General features: G+C 51.4%; 1 protein-coding gene across 2 annotated transcripts in view; it reads right to left on the reverse strand.

Moving 5' to 3' along the window:
• DUOX1 (dual oxidase 1) overlaps positions 1-22,697 on the reverse strand; it is a 34,208-nt gene extending 11,511 nt beyond the window's left edge. For both annotated transcript variants that reach the window (XM_043555516.1, XM_043555517.1), the window contains exons 1-24: positions 22,606-22,697; positions 21,000-21,156; positions 20,626-20,734; positions 18,692-18,775; positions 18,350-18,514; positions 16,875-17,062; positions 16,491-16,692; positions 16,194-16,360; positions 15,736-15,796; positions 15,520-15,616; positions 14,567-14,657; positions 13,499-13,601; positions 13,073-13,245; positions 9,959-10,134; positions 9,650-9,768; positions 8,904-9,041; positions 8,146-8,259; positions 7,217-7,416; positions 6,402-6,587; positions 4,093-4,318; positions 3,738-3,831; positions 3,276-3,451; positions 996-1,065; positions 458-583 (exon numbers count right to left, since the gene is read on the reverse strand). In XM_043555516.1, the coding sequence (XP_043411451.1) occupies positions 458-583; positions 996-1,065; positions 3,276-3,451; positions 3,738-3,831; positions 4,093-4,318; positions 6,402-6,587; positions 7,217-7,416; positions 8,146-8,259; positions 8,904-9,041; positions 9,650-9,768; positions 9,959-10,134; positions 13,073-13,245; positions 13,499-13,601; positions 14,567-14,657; positions 15,520-15,616; positions 15,736-15,796; positions 16,194-16,360; positions 16,491-16,692; positions 16,875-17,062; positions 18,350-18,514; positions 18,692-18,775; positions 20,626-20,683 (3,014 nt within the window). In that variant the 5' untranslated portion in view covers positions 20,684-20,734; positions 21,000-21,156; positions 22,606-22,697. The remainder of the gene's footprint in view (positions 1-457; positions 584-995; positions 1,066-3,275; positions 3,452-3,737; positions 3,832-4,092; positions 4,319-6,401; positions 6,588-7,216; positions 7,417-8,145; positions 8,260-8,903; positions 9,042-9,649; positions 9,769-9,958; positions 10,135-13,072; positions 13,246-13,498; positions 13,602-14,566; positions 14,658-15,519; positions 15,617-15,735; positions 15,797-16,193; positions 16,361-16,490; positions 16,693-16,874; positions 17,063-18,349; positions 18,515-18,691; positions 18,776-20,625; positions 20,735-20,999; positions 21,157-22,605) is intronic.
• Positions 22,698-22,861: the final 164 nt, after the last annotated feature.

Raw genomic sequence — 22,861 nt, forward strand, 5'->3', positions numbered from 1 at the left:
TCAAGCCAACTGTCAGAGTAGGGACAGCCTTGCAAGAGGTCACTTGGTCAGTTCACCCCAGGAGATACACTCCCTCTACCCCAGTTCCCACTCACTCAGTCCTCTCCCCTCCCAGTCTGTAGCTCCTCACTCTTACCTGCTCTGGTCTCATTTTTTACTGGAAGCTCAGAAGACACACCCTCCAGGAAGCCTTCCTTGACTTCCCAGGTAGAGGTGAGCACTTCCTTGAGCTCTGAAGCCCCTTGCTCTTACCACTCTTACAACATTCTTCAGTGGGACCTTGTAACTGTCAGTGTACCAGACCATCTTGTCAGACTGGGATCTTCTTGGGCATGGACTGCTCATCCTGCCAGCACCCCTGGGCTCAGGACCATGCCTGGCACCCAGTAATCACTGTATGCATGCTGAAGGGATGGATGAACTGCCTGGGCTTAATTAACAGGAGGAGCAGGCGTACTTCTTGCCAAACCTCCGTCGAATCTCCTGGGGAGGGTCTGTGTCCATGGGGCACTGCAGTCTCTGTGGTGTCCACTCCACCTCAGCGTTGCTGCGGGGACAGCGAGCACTCACTCTGGGGGAGGGACTAGGACAGAAATGAGAGAGATAGGACCTTGGCCGCCTGAGCCACTTGGTCCTCTGCTGCCCCTGTCTGCCTTCAGACCAACTCTGTTGGGGAAGGGTCAGAACTGTCAGACAGGGGACAGCAAGATTCCCACAGAGACCTAGAGAGAGAATGAGTCAGATCCTGGGGGTCCCAGCCAAGGGTACACATACAAGGGCATCTGACCCTGGCAGCAGGTGAGTGCTGAAATCCACCAGGCTCTCTGCTCTTCCTGGTGCAGGGCTGCTTCCGCCTAGAGTAAGGAGCGTTTTTTTCTAATATGCATGAAGACACTACATAGGCTAGTGGGGCCCCTGATACCAGGCATTCTTGGGAGAGAAAAGGCAACTCCCCAACCCCAGCCTCCCTCCAACATTCCCAGATGAGGGCTCACCATATCTTTTCCTGGCTGACGTAGGAGGCTCGCCGGCACAGGTCCTTGATGACCTCAGGCACCTCTACCCCTGCAACACAAAGATGGACTAGGGGACGGCTCAGGGCCCAGAGCCCAGGAAGACCTGGTAGCTACCCCACATCCATACTGTAGAGGGCCTCTGGCCAGTACCCTTGCCTTTGGGTGCCCTAGTCTCAGCCTGTGTTCTCTGTGGAAACTAGACCCAGCCATGAGTGGGCAGACAGAAGGCCTGAAACAAAGTTGGCCAGGCAGTGTCCCCTGGACATGTATCCACCTTTGGCCCCACTCCTAGGACCGTTATGGGGTCGAGTTCAGGCTGATGGGGTAGAGTTCAGGAACTGTATGCAACTTGCCTGCTAGACCATTCTGCCACTAAAACCCTGCTCAACCCTCCAGCCTAAAATCTCCTGAGAGTTAAGTGTAGATCTAGGTGGTGCACATATGGAGATCACCATAAAATTCTTTCCACTTTTCTGTGTTTAAAAACGCTCATAGGGGCACCTGGGTGGCTCAGTCAGTTAAGCATCCAACTCTTGATTTTGACTCAGGTCATGATCGCACAGGTGATGAGTTCGAGCCCCATGTCGGACTGTGCACTCACAGCACAGAGCCTGCTTGGGATTCTCTCTCTCCCTCTCTCTGTGCGTCCCCTCCTCAAATTCTCTCTCTCTCTCAAAATAAATAAATAAATATTAAAAATGTTCATAATAAAATGTTGGGAGAAAAACACTCTCCCACGAGCCATGCATTCCTCTCTGTCTGAGCTGCATAGGAGGGGCAGTGCAGGAGTGAGCTGCAAATCCAAATCCTGGGAATATCCAAGTCACTTCTAAGTGCTAAACCAATCTTGAAGATTACCCTGGTCCTACAGCCCAGAGGGCAAACATGATTAATCTGAATTTAATGAAATCAGAGTGTTTAAAACAAAGTATAGATGTTTATCCCTCAAATTTCAGCAAATGGCAAATGTGGCAAAGTGATAACTAAAGGCAAATCTAGGTGAATGGTAAAGGGATGCTCCTTGTGCTATTCTTGTATCTTTTCTGTAGGTACATTTAAAATGTTTCAAAGTAAAATTTGAAGGAAACAACAAGGCACAACAACAATTAAAAGCAAAACAAAACAGTACTCAGCATTACTCTTCTACATAACCCTCACTCTCCCAGCCAGTTCGTCTCCTCCACCCCAGGGGCTGGATGTTCCTGGGACTCTCGCCTGGGCTCACTTCCAGGCACCTGCCCCTGCTCTGCCCTCAGGCCTACATGCCTACTTCCCTGGCTGCATGGGAAAGGTGAAAAGCTGCTGAATCAGGGGAGCTGGGTGTGCACTCCACCAACTCTCCTCCCACCTTAGGCAGGTGAAGCCTTGACCAGAGTCCCAGCTGTGCCCTGCCTAATTCGCCCCCCTCCCACATGGATCTAGAATTGGGCTGCTCAGCTCCCCCAAGTTCTCATAATCCTGGGAGGGACTGGGTTTGGTCTCGACATGACCCAGTGAGAAACTGTGAAGGTACCATAAGGTCAGAGTAGACCACAGAGTCCTGCTACCTGTCCCCTGCTCTCTCTGGCTGTAGCCCCCACCCACCTGAGTCAGACACAAGTGGGACGGGAAGTAGGGGGAAGGACAACAGAGGTGGGTCTCCATGCACTCAAGCACACATTTCCTGAGCACACAGACAAGGCATATAAAGGCAAACAGAACCAGAGCACCCCCCTGCCACCAGATACCCCAGCTCAGATGAATATGGCCTGGATAGGGCTGTTACAAGGAGATTCTACAGTCCCCTGTCCTGGGCACCAAGAACAGGGGCCTTTGACAGACAGCTGGGAGAAGCAGAATTCTAGCTGCTGTCCCTCGCCCCATCCTGACCCTGCCCACCCCAGAAGCAAAGCTGCATTATGACTCTTGTGGGCTGTAGGCACTATTGCGTTCCTAGGCCCCTTCCTCCATTAAACAAAGAAAAAAATATACATATATGTGTATGTACATATGCGTATACATATATGTGTATATGTATACGTATATATATATACACATATATTTATAAAATATAAACATTTTTTACATTCATGTTGATATAAAGAAGAATATAATCCAGGCTGGATGTATTATCACATACTTATTATTATTATTATATTCATTCTTCTGATTTTAAAAGACATTAAAACATTTCTGTGGGCTCCTAAAAGTATGTGGGCCCTAGGCACTGTGCCTGCTATGTCTACTGGATAGGTCAGCCCTAAGGCCAGGCCACCCCACCTTTGACACAGAGCTGCGTGAAACGGAGCTCGCTGTCATGGTCCCGCAGCATGAAGTGGAAATCCTCCCACGTCAGCTCCTCCTTATCCTGGAAGCCCGACTCCCGGAACATGGACTCCACCACCTCAGTCAGCTGGGCCTTGGACAGGCAGTTGTTGGAGATCTCGATGAAGGACCTGGGGTTAGGGGAGGGAAGCCATCAGGGCCTGAAAAGAGGCCTAAGGCCTAGACATGAGGGCCCAATGGTCAACCCACCAGGCCTTCAGAGCCCACATGGAAGGGCCCCAACTGACCACGTTCCAAGACCCCTCCTAGTTGTAACAGTCTTTGGCTCTGCGGAGGAGGAGGAAGAGGGGGAGGAAGCCCCTGTTCTTGACCCTTTGGCTCCCACCTTTATATCCCACTTTTTCCCCCAGCAGTCCCTGCCCTAGCCCACTCTTCTGGCTATCCCACATGACCAACCTCAGCATCCTGATGAACTCGTCCTTGGAAATGAGACCATTCCCATCAAAGTCATACATGCGGAACATAAGACGAGACTTCTCCTCAGGAGAGCCTGGGAGAAGGAGGACCCTGTGAGAGCCCCAACCTACCTGCCTAAGTCCCAGGCATCCCAGAAGGGGACTCACATGAGTGTGACCCACTGCTGGGCACAACGAGGTGTTATTCTGCTTCCTGACATCTACCCAGATGTCTGCCATGGCTGGAGACCTGGTCCCAGCACTTCCCCATCTCTAACAGGTAAGCTACCTTCCAGCCTCAGTTTCCAGCCCCTTCCATCTTCTCCTACCTGGAAAATTACTCCCTTTTCCTTTACCTTTCATGAAGACCACCAGGATGTCCAGAAACTCCCGGAAGGACAGGTAGCCATTGCCATCTTTGTCAGCAAGAGAGAACATGGACTCTACAAACATGTCCTGGGGCTTGAGGCCCAGGGACTCGGCAAATTCAGCTCTGCTCAGCTCACAAGTCAGGGCCTCCTGTACCTTCTGTGAGGAATCCAGGGGCAGGGTGCCTGCATCCGCCTGGTCGATGTCCAGCACCTGCACTCGGGCAGTAGCAGAGGGAGAGAGAAGGAGACAAGACTTCCTTGATTTGTAGTTGAGGCTTATAGGAGCCACCTTTTCCAGGCATCTGCCCAGCACCCTGTCCCCTCAGCACTACCCCATGCCCTGCAGGTGGTTCCTGGGGCCATTTGTCCTACGGAACCCTGACTCTCTATGTTAGCTGACTAGACCAGGGATGCAACTTGATCCAAGCAGGCAATCTAGGATTGGGACTGAGATGTCTCAGGTCTGTCTTGACCTGAGCACAGGAAAATTTGGAAGTTGTAGACCACCCTGTTCTTCCAAGTGCTCAGAGACACAGACAGAGGGAAGTAAACACACAGAGAAAATGGAGCAGGCTAAGAGAGAGGGGTGACCTTGTTTGCTGGCAGCTTTCCCTTTCCTAGCCCCTTCCAGGCCAGGTCATAGTCCTCCCTTTAGAATTCCTGAGACATCATCATATCCTCAGAGTCAACTGACCCATTGTCAGTCCTAGCTTACACTGAGTTTTCACTGAGAAAAAGCCTCAGCTAAGTTGAGAAAAATCTGGGTTTGGGAAAGGAGAATTCCCACCACGGGCTACTTGCAGCCCACCCAGGGGCTGCCCCAGCATCAGAAGAGACGGTGAGGGTAGTAAGCAGGCCACGGGCCACAGCACCTATTTTTCCTGACATCAACTGGGGTCCCCTGGCCCAAGCCTGGCTATGGTTTCATGAGCAAACCTTGTTGCTTCAAACAATGAGCTTTAGTGAAAAGAGCCTGGGGCTGGTGACAAAAGACCTAGGTTCCTGTCCCAGCTCTACCACCCACTTACTGTGTGACCTCAGGCAAGTCTCTTCACTTGTCTGGCATCCATTTTCCTACTTATCTCACAGGGCTATTGTGAGAATCAACACCAGCCATTGTATGGAAAGTGTTTTGAAACCTGAGAACACTGTGCAGGTAGAAAGGGGTGGCAGCTGCCCCCAGGACACAGTAGCACTCTCTGTCACCCCCCACATAGGAGGTCCTGTGGCCCTGATGGGTCCTGACCTGAGTGGAGGTGCCCAGGTCCTGCCTGGGCCCTGGCAATGTATCACTCCACCTGGAGGTTCTTCCATTCTAGTGCATACTCAAGTTCAACTAGTTTGAGGGGTAAATGACAAGCATCATGTGCCTGGCACATAGTTAACAACCATTAAATGCTCTTTTCCCTCATGAATCCTCTCCCCAGCCAGCCAACCCTGCTCCTTCTCCTCAAATATTAATTTTTTTGCCATTTTTCTGGGCACCTCTGCACAGTCCTTCTTGTTCCTTTCCTCTGAGCCCAAAATTTTCCACCTCTTTTTAAGTCCTCACCAAATTTGACCTGAACCATGACCCTCCACTGGCCTGAAGACTTTATACCTTTTCTGACCTCCTAGACTGCTTATCTCCTGGATCAGTTTTGTATCCAAGATTCTTTACCACTTAACCTTCCTTTCTGGGCATGTCCCATCTTCCCAGAGGGATGACAAACTCCTTCAGTGGGAGGGGGATGGGCATGCTCTATAAGCTCTATTTATCTTATCTCTACCAAGCTTCCCTCTCGACCATTCTCCACCCAGGCTGCTTTATTTCTGTGCCCGATACGGATGCCAAGTCTTTGCATTTCTCTTCCTGACTTGTTTCCCCACAGCCTCTCAGTAATTCTTGGAAGTCTGCAAGGGAAGCACTCGCGCCCTATGGTGGCCTCTGGCAGCTGCACTCTTCCAAAGAGGGGGGACCAAGGGCTTTCAGTGTCCCCACACTGCCTGTCTAGCCCTAGATTTCTGCAGCCTTTTGGTCAGGATGAGTCAAGTAAGGGCAGAAAGCTTGGACAGCCCTGAGGAGAGAGCTGAGTGACACATGCAGAAAAGCTCCTGACATGGCCTCCCTAGAATGGCACGGGTGGACACGGGAGCCTCTCCTTACAGAAAGGCTAGGTGATTGGGCCAAAAACGCAGTAGAACTGATTGTTAGTGTCAGGGCTCCTGACTTTCCCTGGAATCACCCCATGGCCTGTGCAGGTAAGGGAACTACAGGCATACATGCAAGGAGAGATCTGACCCTACATACACACCTGGGAGAAAAGGTGCCTGAAAAAGGTCTCCAGTAGGTGGCTCCTTTGTTCTCGTGTCACAGCTGCCCTCATGAGCTCCTGCTCCCGCAGTTCCCACTCCTGGAACCTCAGCCCACTCTCCTTCAGGGCCCCCCGAAGGTTTTCCACCAGCACCTGCCGCTCTTCCTCCACATTAAACAGCAGCACCTACGGAAGCAGCAACAGGCGGAGCAAGCATTTGTCAGAGCCTCTTGAGGCCAGGAGCTGTACATGAGCTTTGTCAGGGGCCACTGGAAAGAGTGCCCTCGGAAAAGAGATATACTGTTATCTCCTAGACTCCATGTGCTCTGTGGGCTCCATGGCTTGCTTATAGGCACAAAGCTAGCATTCAAAGATGCATGTCTGAAGCCACTCTTCCCTCTCTATTCAGCCCTGAAGAGAGAGGAAGGCAGGGGGACAGATGATGGAGGGGACAGAGGACAGACAGTCAGAGCCGAAAATCAGCCTGTGACTGAGTTCCCCTCCAAAATTTCTAACAAGTCACTAGATCCTAAAAACCAGGCAACAGGGAAGAGGGCCTGGCTTCTTCTAAGGACTCCCAGCTAAGACCTACTGGGGCACCCTCAGAAAAGGAGGGGGGAAGACTGTGCAAAAAGGAGGGACTGTGGAGATCATGTCACCCAGCAGGCCCAGAGCAGGATGAATGTGTTCAAGTTTATCTCTCTATCAGGTACTACAGCCAGAGACTAGAAACCCAGCCTGATTCTGTGCTCCTTCTCCTCCCCTGGCTGCCTCCCTGGATGTGGACAAGGAACCAGGGACCAGCTGGGCCATACCAGGTCATATTCCTTGGGGATCTTAAGCAGCAGGGTGCGGCGTCCTCGGTTGTTGGACACGATGAGGTTGACTTGCTGGGAGGGGCGCAGCTGGATGGTGCGGAGCACAGAGAGCCTGCCGTCCACCACACAGATCTGCCCAGGCTGCAGGTGCACCAGCACAGGCCGGCAGGGCTCCTTGTGGCCCTGCCATTCCAAAGCTGAGGAGAGACAGTTCTGGGTCAGCTGGGGCCAGGAGGAAGGAGGCCAGCTTAGGGCTGGAGTTAGGTCCAGGCCTCCACAGCTCCTTGCTCCTTCTTAGGTACTGAGAGTCAGCCCCTCCTAACAACCCCTTGTACCTCTAGCATATGTAAAGAATAATAAGTACCATTTCCTGTGTGTTTACTATGTGTGCAATGCTGTACCAAGTGCTTTGCGTGAACTAGTTAATTTAATCTTCGTATATCTGTGAGGTGAGTGCTATTATTGGTTCTGTTTTACACATAACAAAAAATAAGTTTAGAGACATTAAAAAATCTGCCTAAGACCCAAAAGCTCAAAGTTGTGGACCAAGATTCCAATCCTCAACGTGATTCTAGACCTTCATTAATTACTTCTCTATTGCCTGAAATTCCACTGTAAGATGCCACAAAGCATCACTTCCCCAGGACTCTAGAGAATCATAGTATGCCTATGAAATGTATGAATGTGACTTCTTCCCATGAGTCTATTACATCTCCTTTATTTGGGACCATTAGGAGAATTTATGGAGGGTGGAGGACTCCGGGTCCAATGTCCACCTAACGCCTCCATGGCTCTTCCCAGCTGGCCTGGCTTGCTTAGAGGCCTAGAAAAGGGAGGCCTTTTCCTTAAGCTGCTGAGGTGGGGGAGGGGACTGCAGCCCTGAATCATATCTTCTCCACCACCACCCTGGCCAGCTCCAGGCCTACCTTCCATGCCCCCCACGAGCTTCTCAGACATGACACTCTGGCGGTCCTGGCCCTGGAGCCTCTTGAAATTTCTCCTCCGGAGCCGGGCAACAATCCAGGCACTGAGCAGACTCACTGAGAGGGCAGAAGCAGTAGGATGCTCAAAGGAAGGTGGGGGACTGGGGAAAGCAACTGCCCTTTCCTTGGCAAGACCCCCTGCTTTCCCCACCTCCTAGGTCAGCCCATTCAATTGTCTCAAATTGAATTGATGGGGGGTGGGTGGGGAGGGAGCTTTGGGTATCACTTAAGATGCCTGCACAGCCTCCCCTGCTTCCACTGTGCAGGTCCCTTCCCAGGCAGAGACTAGGTCCAGAGTCCTCGTGCCAAAACCTGGACCCACTCTGCCACTCTGCCAGTGGACCTACACACAGCCATGCCAAAGACTACCTGTCAAGCCTTTGCCCCAGCTAGTTCTCAACTGGTTCTCATGCAGGGGTTGCCTCTGACAATTTCCCAGGCCCAAGCTCCTGGAAATAACTGTAAATTGTGGCTCCTAACCAATCTGGGCCCTGAAGGGACCCCAGGAGAACAGGAAGGCAATTTTCCCTGGAGCTGACTTATCTGTAGGTCAGATACTTCTATGTTCCCTCCTGTTGTGATGTTGTTCTCATGTGCCCAGAGGAATAGTACTCTGCATGATCTGTTGTAGATGAAACCACCCCACTCCCACCTCTCAACTTACAAATTTCACACAACCCCACCCTGCCCATCACTTTTACCCAGAGGGAAGCAGCAGAGAGCTCCAATGGTGACCCCAAAGCCAAATCCACTGCCTTCAAAATAGTCCCGCATGATGGAGGGAACACAGGCTGGCAGGCCCTCAGTGCTGAGCTGTCTTGGCTGTGGGCAGGGGTCTCCTGGGGAGACAGAGGAAGCTAGAGTATTGGGGGGGTTGGTGCTGGGCCAGAGGCTCTGGCACAGAATCACTGAGGAGTTAGGGTGACAGAAAGGGTAGGGTGGAGGACTTTTGAGTCTCAGAGGGCTGGGAGCTGCTTACCCCTGTCATTATACCAGGAATGTGGTGTTTGCCTACTTAGGTAACAAATGGGGTCAAAAATGCACCTCAGCCTCTGTCTCTCACACGTACACATATGTATACACACACATACACACACACACAGAGTTCACTTGTCACTGCTGTGGGATTAGGATATCCTCATGGCACTGGGCCCTTCTGATGTCACACCCACCCCAGGCTCAGCCCAGCCAGATGGAAGTCTCCTCTCTAGGTCTCTCTGAGTCTCAGTCTTGCCCTCACTTGGGTACCTCCTGGGGTTGTGCAGAAGGGGACCTACACATCCACATGTGGCCATGTTTTTGCCTAGAGCCAAAGTTCCCAAGGGCAGAAACATTGCTCACTGCCTCCTTGGGGTCTACTGCTCAGCCACATCTGAACCAGGCCCACAGCTGGGGAGGGATCAGGCACCAGACCCCAAATCCCTCCAATCACCTCCTGGTCTCTCACCTGCATGCCAGAAGAAGACATTGGGCTGCAGGGCACTGGGGCTCGTGTTGATGACAGCCACTAGAACATCCCGCAGGGAAGTGTTTCTGATCTCCACAATCTCTTCCTCAGAGAACAGCCTGGGGGTGGGAGAGGTGAGGAGCTACTGCAGTGGTAGACGGAGAGGCCTGAGGAAAGAGGCCTAGAGGGGCTGAGGACTCAGTGCGGTCAGTTGAGAATCCAGGGCCCATGGGGTTGCTTACTTTACACACTGAGGGCCTGGGGCCCGGGCCAATGGGGGGTTGGAGGAAGGGTCCAGGAAGGCCTTACCCATTCCTAGTGTTCTCAAACCAGTAGCGGTCACCATCCCGCAACCGCACAAACTGGTTGAGGACGATGGCACTGAAGAGAGGCCCAGGGTCCCCATGGCTCTCCAGAAGCCCCCCAGGGAGCAGCTCCAGTCGGGACAGGTCCTGGTTATACAGGGCAGCTGTGGCCTCCAGCACCTGAGGCCAAGAAAGGACAAGAGTGAGTGCAAAGACCTGGCACACACCCTGGGGCAAAGAGCTAGTTCCCAGGTATCAGCCTCAAGGATGATAATAATAAATGACAGTGACATTCACTCCCTTATTATGCCCCAGGCACTGCTCTGAGTGCTTTACATAAGTTAACTCATTTATGGGAACTCACAGATTCAGCTGCCTATTTTATAAAGTTGGAATAAAACAGGCAGCCAGTTCCCTATGTAGCTTGCTCTTAAAAAGGTATAAAAGTTGCAATCCCTATCAAAATAACACCAGCATTCTTCACAGAGCTATAACGAACAATCCTCAAATTTGTATGGAACCAGAAAAGACCCTAAATAGCCTAAGCAATCTTGAAAAAGAAAACCAAAGCTGGAGGCATCACAATTCCAGACTTCAAGATGTATTACAAAGCTGTAATCATCAAGACAGTATGGTACTGACACAAAAACAAACACTCAGATCAGTGGAATAGAATACAGAACCCAGGGGGCACCTGGGTGGTTCAGTCAGTTAGATGTCTGACCTCAGCTCAGGTCATGATGTCACAGTTTTCTCTCTGCCCCTCCTCCACTTGCACTGTCTCTATCTTAAAAAAATAAATAAAAACATTAAAAATTTTTAAAAAAGAATAGAGAACCCAGGGGGGAAAAAAAAGAATAGAGAACCCAGAAATGGACCCACAAACATATGGCCAACTAATCTTTGACAAAGCAGGAAAGAATATCCCATGGAATAAAGACAGTCTCTTCAGCAGATGGTGTTGGGAAAACTGGACAGCGACATGCAGAAGACTGGACCTGGACCAGTTTCTTACACCATACACAAAAATAAACTCAAAATGGATGAAAGACCTAAATGTAAGACAGAAAGTCATCAAAATCCTCAAGGAGAAAGTAGGCTAAACCCTCTTTGACCTTGGCCATGGCAATTTACTCAACACGTCTCCAGAAGGGAAACAAAAGCAAAAATGAACTATTTGAGCCTCATCAAAATAAAAGCTTTCTCCACAGTGAAGGAAACAATCAGAAAAATTAAAAGGCAAATGATGGCATGGGAGAAGATATTTGCAAATGGCATATCAGATAAAGGGTTAGTATCCAAAATGTATAAAGATCTTATCAAACTCAATACCCAAAAAAACAAATCATCCAGTGAAGAAATGGGCAGAAGACACGAATAGACACTTTTCCAAAGAAGACATCCAGATGGCCAACTGACACATGAAAAAATGCTCAACATCACTCATCATCAGAGAAATACAAATCAAAACCACAACGAAATACCACCTTACACCTGTCAGAATGGCTAACATTAACAACTCAGGCAACAACAGATGTTGGTAAGGATGCAGAGAAAGAGGATCTCTTTTGCACTGCTGATGGGAATGCAAGCTGGTGCAGCCACTCTGGAAAACAGTATGGAGGTTCCCCAAAAAATTAAAAATAAACTACCCTACCACCCAGCAATTGCACTACTAGGTATCTATCCAAGGGATACAGGTGTGCTGTTTTGAAGGGGCACACTCCCTCCGATGTTTATAGCAGTGCTACTGACAACAAAGTATGGAAAGAGCCCAAATGCCCATTGATGGATGAATGGATAAAGAAAATGTGGTATATATATACAGTGGAGTATTATTCGGCAATCAAAAAGAACGAAATCTTGCCATTTGCAACTACTTGGATGAAACTATAGGATCTTATGCTAAGCAAAATTAGTCAGAGAAAGACAAATTATCCTATGACTTCACTCATATGAGGAATTTAGATACAAAACAGATGAACATAACGGAAGGGAAGCAAAAATAATACAAAAACAGGGAGAGGGACAAAACACAGGAGACTTTTAAATATGGAGAACAAACAGAAGGTTACTGGAGGGGTTGTGGGAGGGGGGATGGGCTAAACGGGTAAGGGGCATTAAGGAATCTACTCCTGAAATCATTGTTGCACCATGTGCTAACTAACTTGGATATAAATTAAAAAAATAAATTATGTAAAAAAAAAAAAGGTATGAAAGTTGAGGGTCAAAATCAGTGCAAAAGTTGGAATGGTAGAATTGTGTTTGAAAAGGTTTCTGTTGTTTAGAGCTAACAAAGTTTTTAAAAAGCAAATTCTTGCCTGTATGTTGCCTTTTGGAGACAGACTTCAACATTATATGAGCAGCATTGTCATTTTCCCTTTTTTTTTTCTTTTTTTGAGCATTTTCTACCTGACCTTTAATTCTTTTTGCCCCACATAAACACATGATCAGCTTAATTCTAATGAGGCCCCGTTAAAGTTTAAGGTTTGTTACTTTTGGTATGCCTGGTGATTCCTATCCTTACATTGATTTTATAAAGTTTACAAGCCCCATGTGCATATTGCTTCTTCATCAGCTTTTTAATTGTCCACTTTCCAACAATCTTGTAAAAAAGGACAAAAACAATAAAATAAGTATGAAATTATGGAAACATCACTGTGCCAAGATGGTAAGGGAACCCAAACTGGTCTGTTGGCTGGCAGGCAATGCCACTTGTCCAGGTGACAGCTGAGGGTGTGACAACTGACTCCCCGAGGCAGCTTGAGTATCAGTGCATATAAAAATACAGCTTGTTCCTGGATTGAGGACCTTCTACACCTGCTCAGATGGTTGTTGGGAAGAGTGAATGAGATAATGCCTATTAAGTGCCTGGCATGCAGTAGATACTCAACAATCATTTGCTAGATCTGAACAGTCACAAAATCGCATGCCAAATCCTGCTGGTTTGGTAACCTCTATCCTGGTTATGACACTGGGAAAAGCCACCTCAGTGAGTCCTGTCCCTCTCATCAGAGACTTGTCTCTAGTGTTGGTGTCTCATTGCCTGCTTTCTGTGTCTTGGGCCAATGTGCCCTGGCCCTCCCACCCTGTCCCCTGGGTCCCCACCCCTCCTTACAGTGTGGTTGGTCTGGGAGAGTGCAGGGTTGATGTCCTGCCATCTGGTAATGGGAGGCAGACCCAGTGCTGTCCTGGCCTTTGTATAAGAGGGCAGGCCCAGATCACGGCCCCTCTGCAGACAGCTGGCCAGGTAGTCTGTGCGCGAAAACTTCAGAGACCCGGGCCAGAAATCTGGGGATGAAATACCAGAGAGTCTGAGAGAGCTCAGGGCCACCACAGCTCCACTAGCCCAGGAGTCAGGCTCCAACCAGCCCCAAGGGGACCAGAATCACACAGAGGGAGCGATGGTCAACAGGTCTCTCAGCAGTGAAAGAGTGCAGGATCCCAGCCCCAGGCACTCCTCCCAGCCTGGCTCTGGAGCTCCAGCAGAATCCCCACCCAGGGGCCAGGGGTGTACCACCTTCAGGGACAGCTTCAGGCTCACCTAGCACATCCTCAACTACCACATGGTCCTCTTGCTCAGCGATCTGGGAGGCCATGCCCAGCAGCAGTGCATCCACATCTTCAGCTCTTTGTAGGTTTGGATGCTTTGGGAATGGGGAGAGAATATGGGGCTGAAGGTTGAGCACCAAGGCTCCCTCCACCCCATAGTCCAAGTCCTGGGCCCAACAAGTGCTGACATTTGCTCTAAAACCATCAGGCCATTCCCCCTCCATAGGTTGATTCCCCACTCAAGGTGAGTGACGTCCCCATCCAAAGCTCATGCTGCTGGAAGACAGGCCTCCACAAACGCAAAGGATCTAAAACTTTACTTCTATTTTAGGAGACTTGACAGTATGGTTGACAAAGGCACTAGAACATCTACATCTTGGTCCTTGCTCTGTTAGTGAGTAGCTGTGGGCAAGTCACAGGACCTCTCTGAACTCAGTGTCCTTCCCTTAATAAAAAAAGCATTAGGGATACAATGCAATACAATACAATAAAAGCAATTAGGAGGACACAGGTCTCTTTCAACTCAGCTCCATGATTCTGAATTCCGTGCTTTTCTCTTCTCTCGTTTCCTCTTACCTCTTTTCTCCTCTTATGAACACTCTATACAGAATATCAGATTTTGCTTTAAATTATTCATCAATGATCTTCACCCACTCAGGCCTGGTTTGGATGGACAGATTATCCCTGATATCTCTCAGAACCCTTCCTCCTCTTTGCTCCCCTCTCAACATGCCCTGGATGTGTCTAATTGGGACATTTCCTTGGAGGGTGGGATGGCTAGGGTACTCCATGGCCTACAAGGGACCCAGAGCTGTCAAGACAGAAGAAAAACCTATGGGGAAGCAATGAATGTAGAGCCACACCTGCACAGGCCTCACTGTCCCTCACACAGCCCTGAGGTGGGGGTGGAGGACTGACTTTTGACCATGTACAGCTGACTGCTGTGGCTCTACTGCCCACTTTCACCACACACCCTCAGACACAAATACACACACACACACACACACACTATACACACTACACACATACACCCACCCACATATGTGCCCCCAGTCCTGACCTCTCGGCTCCAGTAGCTGTTGCAGACCCGGAGAGCTCTGGAGATGCTTGAGTTCCTATTGATGACCTCTTGGAAATGACAACTGGCATTTCTGAAATGCAAGGAGCAGGGGAGTGATGACTGAGGCTATGGGGTCCTAAAGTCAGGCATCAGCTCTGGTCTCCAAGGCTATATACAGCCAGGGGCCCAGGTCATTGTAAACCCCCAGAAATGTACCCAAAGCATGTTCATGCCTCCCCTTTCCCCCATCTCTTCCTTTCTCCATCCCTCTCTGTCTATATATATATTACTAAACAGCATGGGGCTTTATTTAGAGTACCTTTCTCTCCCAATTCCCAAAGAAAGAGTTTACATATTATCATGTAATATGTAAACATGGCTATTGTCACACATGTCCAAAAATTGTTCCAGAGTAGGAAAATGTAACCTATGAATTATTTAAATTATAACGCAACTGTAAAAAATAAACTGCCATGCTTTGTTCCATATACATTAAACTAAACATATATATATATTTAGTTTAAAGTTTCCTTTTTATTATTTTGGAATCAAAGTTTTTCTTCAGCTCTCACAAATTTTTTTATAATTCCCTCAAAAGGCTTGCAAGACCCAGGTCCTGTGCTTATAGCTAAAAATGCCCCCAGTGTGGTGTCAAGACCTAAGGTTTAGACCAGCAGGCTTTGTGACTCACCCTCAGAACCTCAATTAGCCCGTGTTTAATTGGGGAGGTTAATATACACACCAGCTGTAGGAAAACGGATAAAGTGCTTAAAAACCACAATGACGTGTTTTTAAACGATTGTTCATCTTCCCTCTACAAATTCACTGTTCCCTTGGGGGAAATGAGCACACTTCAGACTGATAATCCTGTCCTGAGGGCTCCTGAGGGCAGATTTTCCTGAAATGACACCACCACCCCTTCCAACACACAGACATTTATGCTGGGCCCCCACCTCATGTAGACGCCAGGAGGCACCATGGTGGAGAAGAACTGCTCAGAGGCCGCCAGGAACTCTGGGGAGATGTTGGGGTCCAGGAAAGGGCTGTATCCTGGGGAAAGAGGATCCTAAAATTTAACCCTTAAACCACCCAGCCTCCCTCCCCATGGCTCCTGTCCCCCTCGAAAAAACTCCTGCCGGCTCTCCCATTCTTCCTCCCCATCCGTTCACCTGCATACTTCGGGGGTGTTTTCTGCAGGAAGCTGGGCAGCCACTCATACAGAGCGATGTTCTGAGGGACAAGAGAAGGCAAAAGGGAGGCATGCGCTGGAGCAGCCGCCCTGGGAGGGATCCGAGCCCAAGGAAGGCTTCGGTGGGAGATGAGGGTCAGGCAGGGGCAGTCACGAGGGAGGCAACTCAAACAGGACAGGTGCGGAGGCCCGGCCCCCACAAGGAACCTGGGACGGCAGAGGAGGGCGGCTACATAAGAACCACAGCAAAGGCTCGAGGATCACAGCGCTTTGCCTCCTCATCGTCTCCACGTCCACTCCGAGACGAGACGCTAGCCCCAGTTCTGGGGAGCAGCGTCCTCCTGGAAAAGGGCGTTTCCGGGGGCTGCCCGTCGGAGGATGGAGGGCTCTGCGCAGCAGGCAGGGGCGGGGCGGGGCGGGGAGGGGGTGCGGACTGACCTGGTAGGTGGCGATGACCCTCTTGCGCGCGTGCTGAAACAGCTCCTCGTCCCCCCACCGCGGGTGCTCGCGGGCCAGCCGCTGCGCCCACACGTTGTGGTAGCGGAACCACAGCAGGCCCAGCGCCTGCAGGAAGGGGTCGCGGTTCCCTCGCTCCGCCCCGAAGGCTGCACGCGACGCCGTGGGGCCGCAGGGGAAGAGAAGCGCGGCGGTGTGACCACGGGGAGCGCAACCTCGGCGCCCCCCAGCCCGCCCCGCCGCGCGCCCCGGCCGCCGCAGCCCACCCCGCGGCCTCACCATACAGCCCCTGGGGCCCGCGCTGTCCCGTGGCGGGGTCGGGCGGCGTCCACATGAGCAGGGGGCTTTGCGCGTTGCGGGGGAAGGCGGGGTCGGGCCCCGACGCCAGCTGCCCCCCGGAGAAGCTCCGCAGCGCGTCGCTCCAGGAGTGAGAGGAGCCATAGATGGCGCTGCCGTCCAGCCAGCCCGTCACCTCGTTGGTCTGCGGGGGCACCGGGAGGGTGAGCCCAGGGTGAGCCGCGGGCGGAGTAGCTGAGACGGGTAAGGGGGCGCCAGGGCCAGCCCAGCGTCGGTGGCGGCGGGGGGGGGGAGCGGGGGGACGGAGCCTCTCCCGGCCCGGCCCTGCCAGGCCCCGCCCCCGCGACCCCGCCTGCCGCGTCTCACCAGGTCCCGGGGGTTACTGGGGCTCTGTCCGGTCTCGGGGTCCCAGCGGCTCCTCTGGAAGGGTAGGACCACGTCCCCGCGCTGGTCCGGGTCGAACACCGGGTCCCCGGGCGGGATGTGGATGTTGAGGAACTCGGCTGGGCAGCCAGGTGTCTCCACGCTCACCAGGTCGGACAGCACGTGGTAGCCTGTCCGCAATGGGGGCGTGCTAGGGCCAGCTGAGGGCCTGGCACTCTCCTTTCTGCATCAGGTATCCAGCCCTCCCCTACTCCCCTTGAAGCATCAAAAGACTCCTTAGATTTTGGGGGCAAGTCCAAGTCTTGACCTCCTCCACCCTTCCCAATCCTTTGTTACACCTTGGTCCAGACTGTTTTCATTGCCAGTTTGGTCTTCTCCTTGGTAACTGGGAGGTGCCCGGTGAGTGTGCCTAGGCAATTGGGCTGGGAACACCTGCTGCAACATGCAGCTGGGAGCAGCCTGCCCAGAGGGCCTGCCAGTCTCACTGTGAGGCTAGATACCGGGAATCAAATGTAGCCCCCCCTTCCCACCCCCTGGAGGGCTAGCAGGAGCCAGGCATTCCTGCTGGATACCAACAACCCACAGACACGGGTCAGACCACCCATTCTAGCGCCCCATTTTGACATCCACCCCCCCTCCCCAGATCTTTTGCCAAAGGCAAAAGACTGAGACTGCCCTGACACTGTCCTACGAGCCACAGGGGCAAAGAGTGAGAACAGGGTCCCACCAAGAGTGTCTGCCAGATTATTTTTGTGCTCCTGCCTCCATCTGTACTCCCAACAACAGCTCAACGTGGGGCAAATTTATACCTCCACCAACCAGACTTTCTCCCTCTAGTTTTTCTTCCCCAGAAAAAGAAATACAAGACATAGCTTTCTCCACTTAAGAAAAATCATTTTAGGCCCTAGACATCTTGTGATTTACGACTACTTGCCCAAAGCATATTCTTGACTTATCTTTGCAGGATTTAAACCCCTTGGAGCACTCAGATACCAGAACAATTAAAGGCAGAGAAGTGATGTCAACCTTTGCGGCCCTTTTGTTTTTCATCAATTAAGACCTGAACTCTGTCTCCCTGAGATGACTTTTGCCTAAATTCTAGGCTGAATTCCCCACTGTACAAGTGCCTTTGTGAATCTGTATGTACCCTTAGCTTAAAACTTCCCAGTTTTGTTGTTTGGGAAGACATTGCTTTGGGAAATAACCCCTACATTCTCCTTTACTTTTTCCAGTAAAACTCTTCCCTTTCCTATTCTTGGCTTGGTTGTGTCTTTTGGCTCAAAACCCACCAAAAGCCGAATTCAGTTTCACATAACGTCACCTCCCCCCTCCATCTCTCACCCCCATCTCTGAGACCCTCCATCACTTCTCTCTCTCACTCCCTGACTCCCCGCTCAGATATAGACGTGTCCAGCTGACCCTACTGGCCTTCCTCCCCCAGAGGTTGAGGCCCTCACCAAAGAATACTCCCAGCACTGTTCGGTTTCGCAGGGAGGCCTGCCCTGCAGGGCCCCTCATGGCAGTGTTGCTAAGGTCTCTGGGGTTGGGCAGGTGGGGTTCTCTCAAGGGCTGGTACACACCATCTGCATAGCTGGCTGGGACTAGGCGCTGCAGCCGAGAGCCTGCAGTAGGAGAGGTAGAGAGACAAGGGTAAATCCTCAGTGGGGCTTGCTTACCTCCTCTCTCCCAGGATTCCCTCCATACCACAGGGAACCCATGAGCCTTTGCTGGTACCTGTCATCCCTTGCCCCTTAGTACCACCCTGACCGTAGGGCTGTCTCCACTTGGCCCTCACCTACCTTTGCTGCCCCATCTGTGCTCCATGAGGTTGTTGTACCACCCATCAAATCGCTGCACCTCCCAGGAAATGGGGTTCTGTGCTCCTGTGTGAGAACAGAGGGAAGGGGCAGCTGGGTAAGTCTGTGCATGGGAGGACAGGCAGGCATGCAGGACATGGGTCTTGGGAGGCTGGCAAGGGGAGCAGCAGAAGTTGGACCCCCAGCACAGTGTAGAAGGTAGGGTGCAGAGGAAAGAACCCAGGACAGAGTGCTATCCAAACTCAAGTTCAGTCTTTAAGCTGTCCCGTGGGGGAAACATGGCAGGGAGCACCTAAGGCCGTATAGTGGGGGGCAGCGTGTTTTGACAACCCCAGAGAGCAAGATGAAGCTGGAGAACAGTGGCAATGTGGAAGGGGATGCAGGAGCCTTCTACTGCTCTCACACCTCAGCTCCCAGAGGGACACTGCAGGACAGAAACCATTCCCAGCCCTAAGATATCATATGGAGCATGAGCCAGCCACACCCTAAAAGCCAACCACTCTTCCATCCAGGGAAGGAGAAGTCATTCTATGACCAAGCCCTGGGTAGGGGCAATGTGGAGAGGGGCTTGGCCCTCTCCTGCTGAGCAGAGCTCAGGGCAAGGGTGCGGGCCCTGGGGCTGTGGCTCTGGGACCTGTTGCTACTCTGGTCTCTTTCCCAGTTTCTGGGGTGGGATCAGGAACTGCCTGGTCATGGGATAACCTTGCCTCTTCTGAGGCAACATGTTCCTCATATAATTCCTCTTATTGACCCTATTGTACTTTCCAAAAACTAGGATCTGGGACGGAGCACTCAGTTGTTGAGGGAAGAGTTCAAACAGTGGGGACAGAGGGAAGGGTCTAGAATTAAAGGTGGACCTAGAGGTCCTTCTGGTCAGTGGATCAGATAACCAGATTCCTTTCCCCAAACTAGGAGGCTACAGGGCTAAGGTTCCCTCTCTGCTCACTTCAGAGAACAGAACAGAGAAAGAGAACAAAGAGAAAGAGAAACAGACGAAAAGGACCCTCATCAGCCATCAAGGGACCCATTCCTCTGACTGTCCTTCCACTCACACCAAGGATAAGATCTCAGAGCTACGCCTCACACTCCTGTGTGCATGTGCATGCCCACGCATGCACACTCAGTCACCAGGAGGTCAGAGAGGCAAAATGACTCAGACCCTGATGTTTGAGCAAAGAATCCAAGTAAGGATCCAGGACTTGGGGCAGGAACTAGGGGAGCCACATACACATGATCTCTAAAATAAGATGAACTGGTAGCAGAACAAGAAGAGGGTCTTTGGGGGAAGGGTATAAAGGAGAATGCCTCCCGGGAATAAGTGGCAATAGCTGGGTAGAAAAGGAAAATCCAAGGTCAAGGCAAAGAGAGGCCAGGAAGGAATGGGAATGTGAGCAGCTCCTTCATGGGAGAAGCTGCAGGGGTCTATCACCTCCAGTCAGAGTAGATCATTCCACAGATTTTCTGTGCTTCCTTTTCTTGTCCCTTTTCTTATCCTGCCACACCTGATAGGGCTGATAAGGGGCTTGCTCTTTTTAACTTAACTTGTAGCACCTTAAGCCCGCTTCCCTTCTCAGAGACCCAGACTTCACAAAATGGCCTCAGAGTCTAGCAAACTGATGGTAACAAGATGAAATCTAATGGACCATACAGAGGCAATAGTTGTTTGTTGTTGTTTTCATATTGTTTTAAAACACTGGTTCCTTCAGCTTTGGGTCCAATCTGACCACAAAATCCTTTATTGTCTTATGTGCCTAATCAGTCTTTTCCCATTTGGGATCAGGGGTCCTTACTTTATGAAGAAAGAGAAGAGAGAGGAGAGAGAAAGGGCCTCCAGACTGTAAGGAATGAAACAGGAAATGCTGACACAGCAGGGTTCCTCTGTTCCTAGCTACACTTCTCCTCCAATCTATACTCACCCATGGATGTCCATGACCCAATCAGGAGTGTCCATGCCAGAGCCAGGCAGAGGCCCATGATGAAAGTGATAATAGCGCTTAGGTGTTAGGACACCCAAAAATGGAGACCCTAGGAAAAGAGAACAGGGAGAATGGGTCCCAGAAATTCAGGAGAGTCAGGCCAGGGCCTCTGCAGGCCTCTGTGAATCTAAGTGTGAGCTGGGCCAACACCACAGTGGGGAACAAAGAGCAAGAGACTCACTCACCCCCAAGAGTCTTTCATTCATTCAACAAACACTTGGCACGCATCCACTATTTTTTAGGCGTTTAGATCTAGGAACTGGAAATTAAGTGATGAATAAAGCAGACAGAAATCTCTGCCTCCTTGGACTTACCTTCTAAGATTAACTGAAAACCTTGTTTTGGCCCAGCTTCCCAGTGTGTGTGTTCCTTGGACAGAGCCTTGCTTGAGGGCCAGGACACTGAGCTGCTGCTACAGTGTGGTTTTAGGCAGGTCACTTCTCTGATCTGGACCTTGATTTCCTCTTCCAGCTATGGGAATAAACATGCCTGAACTGTCTACCTCCTAGCATGGTTGCCAGAATCAGACATGAGATTGAGGTTGAATTCAAAGCAAGAAAAGCGACAGGTGTTATGTAAATGTGATATAGAGAGAGGGTGGGCTGGAGCTTGACTCTTCTAGGCAGACTCAAAGAATGCAGCACCAGGTGCTCCTGTGTTTGGTGCCAGCTTTCCTCTCTCTCTCTCCCTCTCTCCAGGCTAACAACTCAATCACCCAGGGACAACAGGGAAATGGGGCAGCAGGGGATTCAGACTGGGACTCCTGAGTGGCACAGGGAGTGCCTAAGGCGAATGAAGACCTTCTAAGGCAGCATATAGACACTGGGGGTGGGGTGGGGCTGTGGAACTATCTAATGGAAGAAAGTGGGAGTTCAGAGAAAGCCTTATCTCAGACTAAACTCTCAGGACTCCTGAACATGTTGTCTAGTCAAATAGGAGGAGCCCTGGAGGGTGATCTCATCCCAACTTGCGAACTCCCATGAAACAAATGAAAAACCCTAGCTAGGCCCTGTCATAACCCAAAAGCTCAGCATTCCACCCACTCCATCTGAGACTGCCCAGATGGTGGTCTTTGAGAGTTTGTGAAGAGCAGGGCCCTGAATGGTTGAAGCCGTAAGGATGTTGGAGTGGCCACAGTGGTCCTTCCCTGATCTAGGATGCCCTGCCCCTTCCCCCCTACCACTTTGTCTTGTCTTTAGGATCCGGGCCCCAGACACCAATGTACCACTCAACCCATAAAAGCATGCAGTGAGCTTTCAGGCCAGGCTGTGGGGATAACCTGAAGAGGAATGTGGGCATGCTTAACAATCACTCCTTGTGGGTGGGTAGCCTGTGATTTATATAGCAATATTGGTTCAGTAACTTCCTAACAACCTTGAGTGGAAGGCATAACCTTATGACAGAGCAGTGAAGCCCCAGGCAGTGGCAGAACCAGGGAGAGAACACAGGCCTACCTTGTTCTTAACCCACATGGCTACTTTTCCAGTCTGAAGTCCTAGAATAGGGACCCTGGGGTGGGGGAAATAGGAGCCAAGGCCATAGGGATTCCAATCTGGTCCCAAGGGAGGGCTGAAGGGGAAGCCTGGACTCTAAAAGCCCAAAGCTCCCTCCCTGGCATAATGTGCTGGTGCCGGGGAGAGTTCCAGAGAGATCCCCTAGGCCCAAGCAAATTAGGCCACCCAACATTCAAGGTTCTCTAAGAATCAAAAACTTGGGGTGGGGTGTGTGAGGATAGGCCCGAACGGGTTCCCTTTCAGCCTCAGGCTAATAACGGAGGCGCAGAGGGGCCAGGGCTAGAATTCCCCTTCCCTCCTAAAGCGTAGCGGAGCTGGGGTACACTCCGCTGCAGCCACGCCGGTGGCTCTCCCTCCCTCCCGAGCGCCTGGGCCCGCGGGCCTGAGAAACCCTCCTCGGTCTGACCTGTGGCCGCGGCGTCCCTCGACCCCAAAGTGCGGACTGGCTCGCTCCTGGCTCGCCGCGAGGCCCGCGACGCCCGCTCCCGGCCGGCTCCCTCCACAGCTCTGCGCGGGGAGGGCGGGCGGGGCCCGGGGTGAAGAGGGGCAGGCGCGGCCCAGTTCTAAGGCGGGGCGGGGCGAAGTGGGGCGGGAGGCCAGCCGGAGCGCCCGCGACCCGCAGAGGTGCTCCTAGAGGCCCGAAGCGCGCCAGGTGAGACGGC

This window comes from Prionailurus bengalensis, chromosome B3 (genome assembly GCF_016509475.1).
Source record: "Prionailurus bengalensis isolate Pbe53 chromosome B3, Fcat_Pben_1.1_paternal_pri, whole genome shotgun sequence".
Taxonomy (NCBI): domain Eukaryota; kingdom Metazoa; phylum Chordata; class Mammalia; order Carnivora; family Felidae; genus Prionailurus; species Prionailurus bengalensis.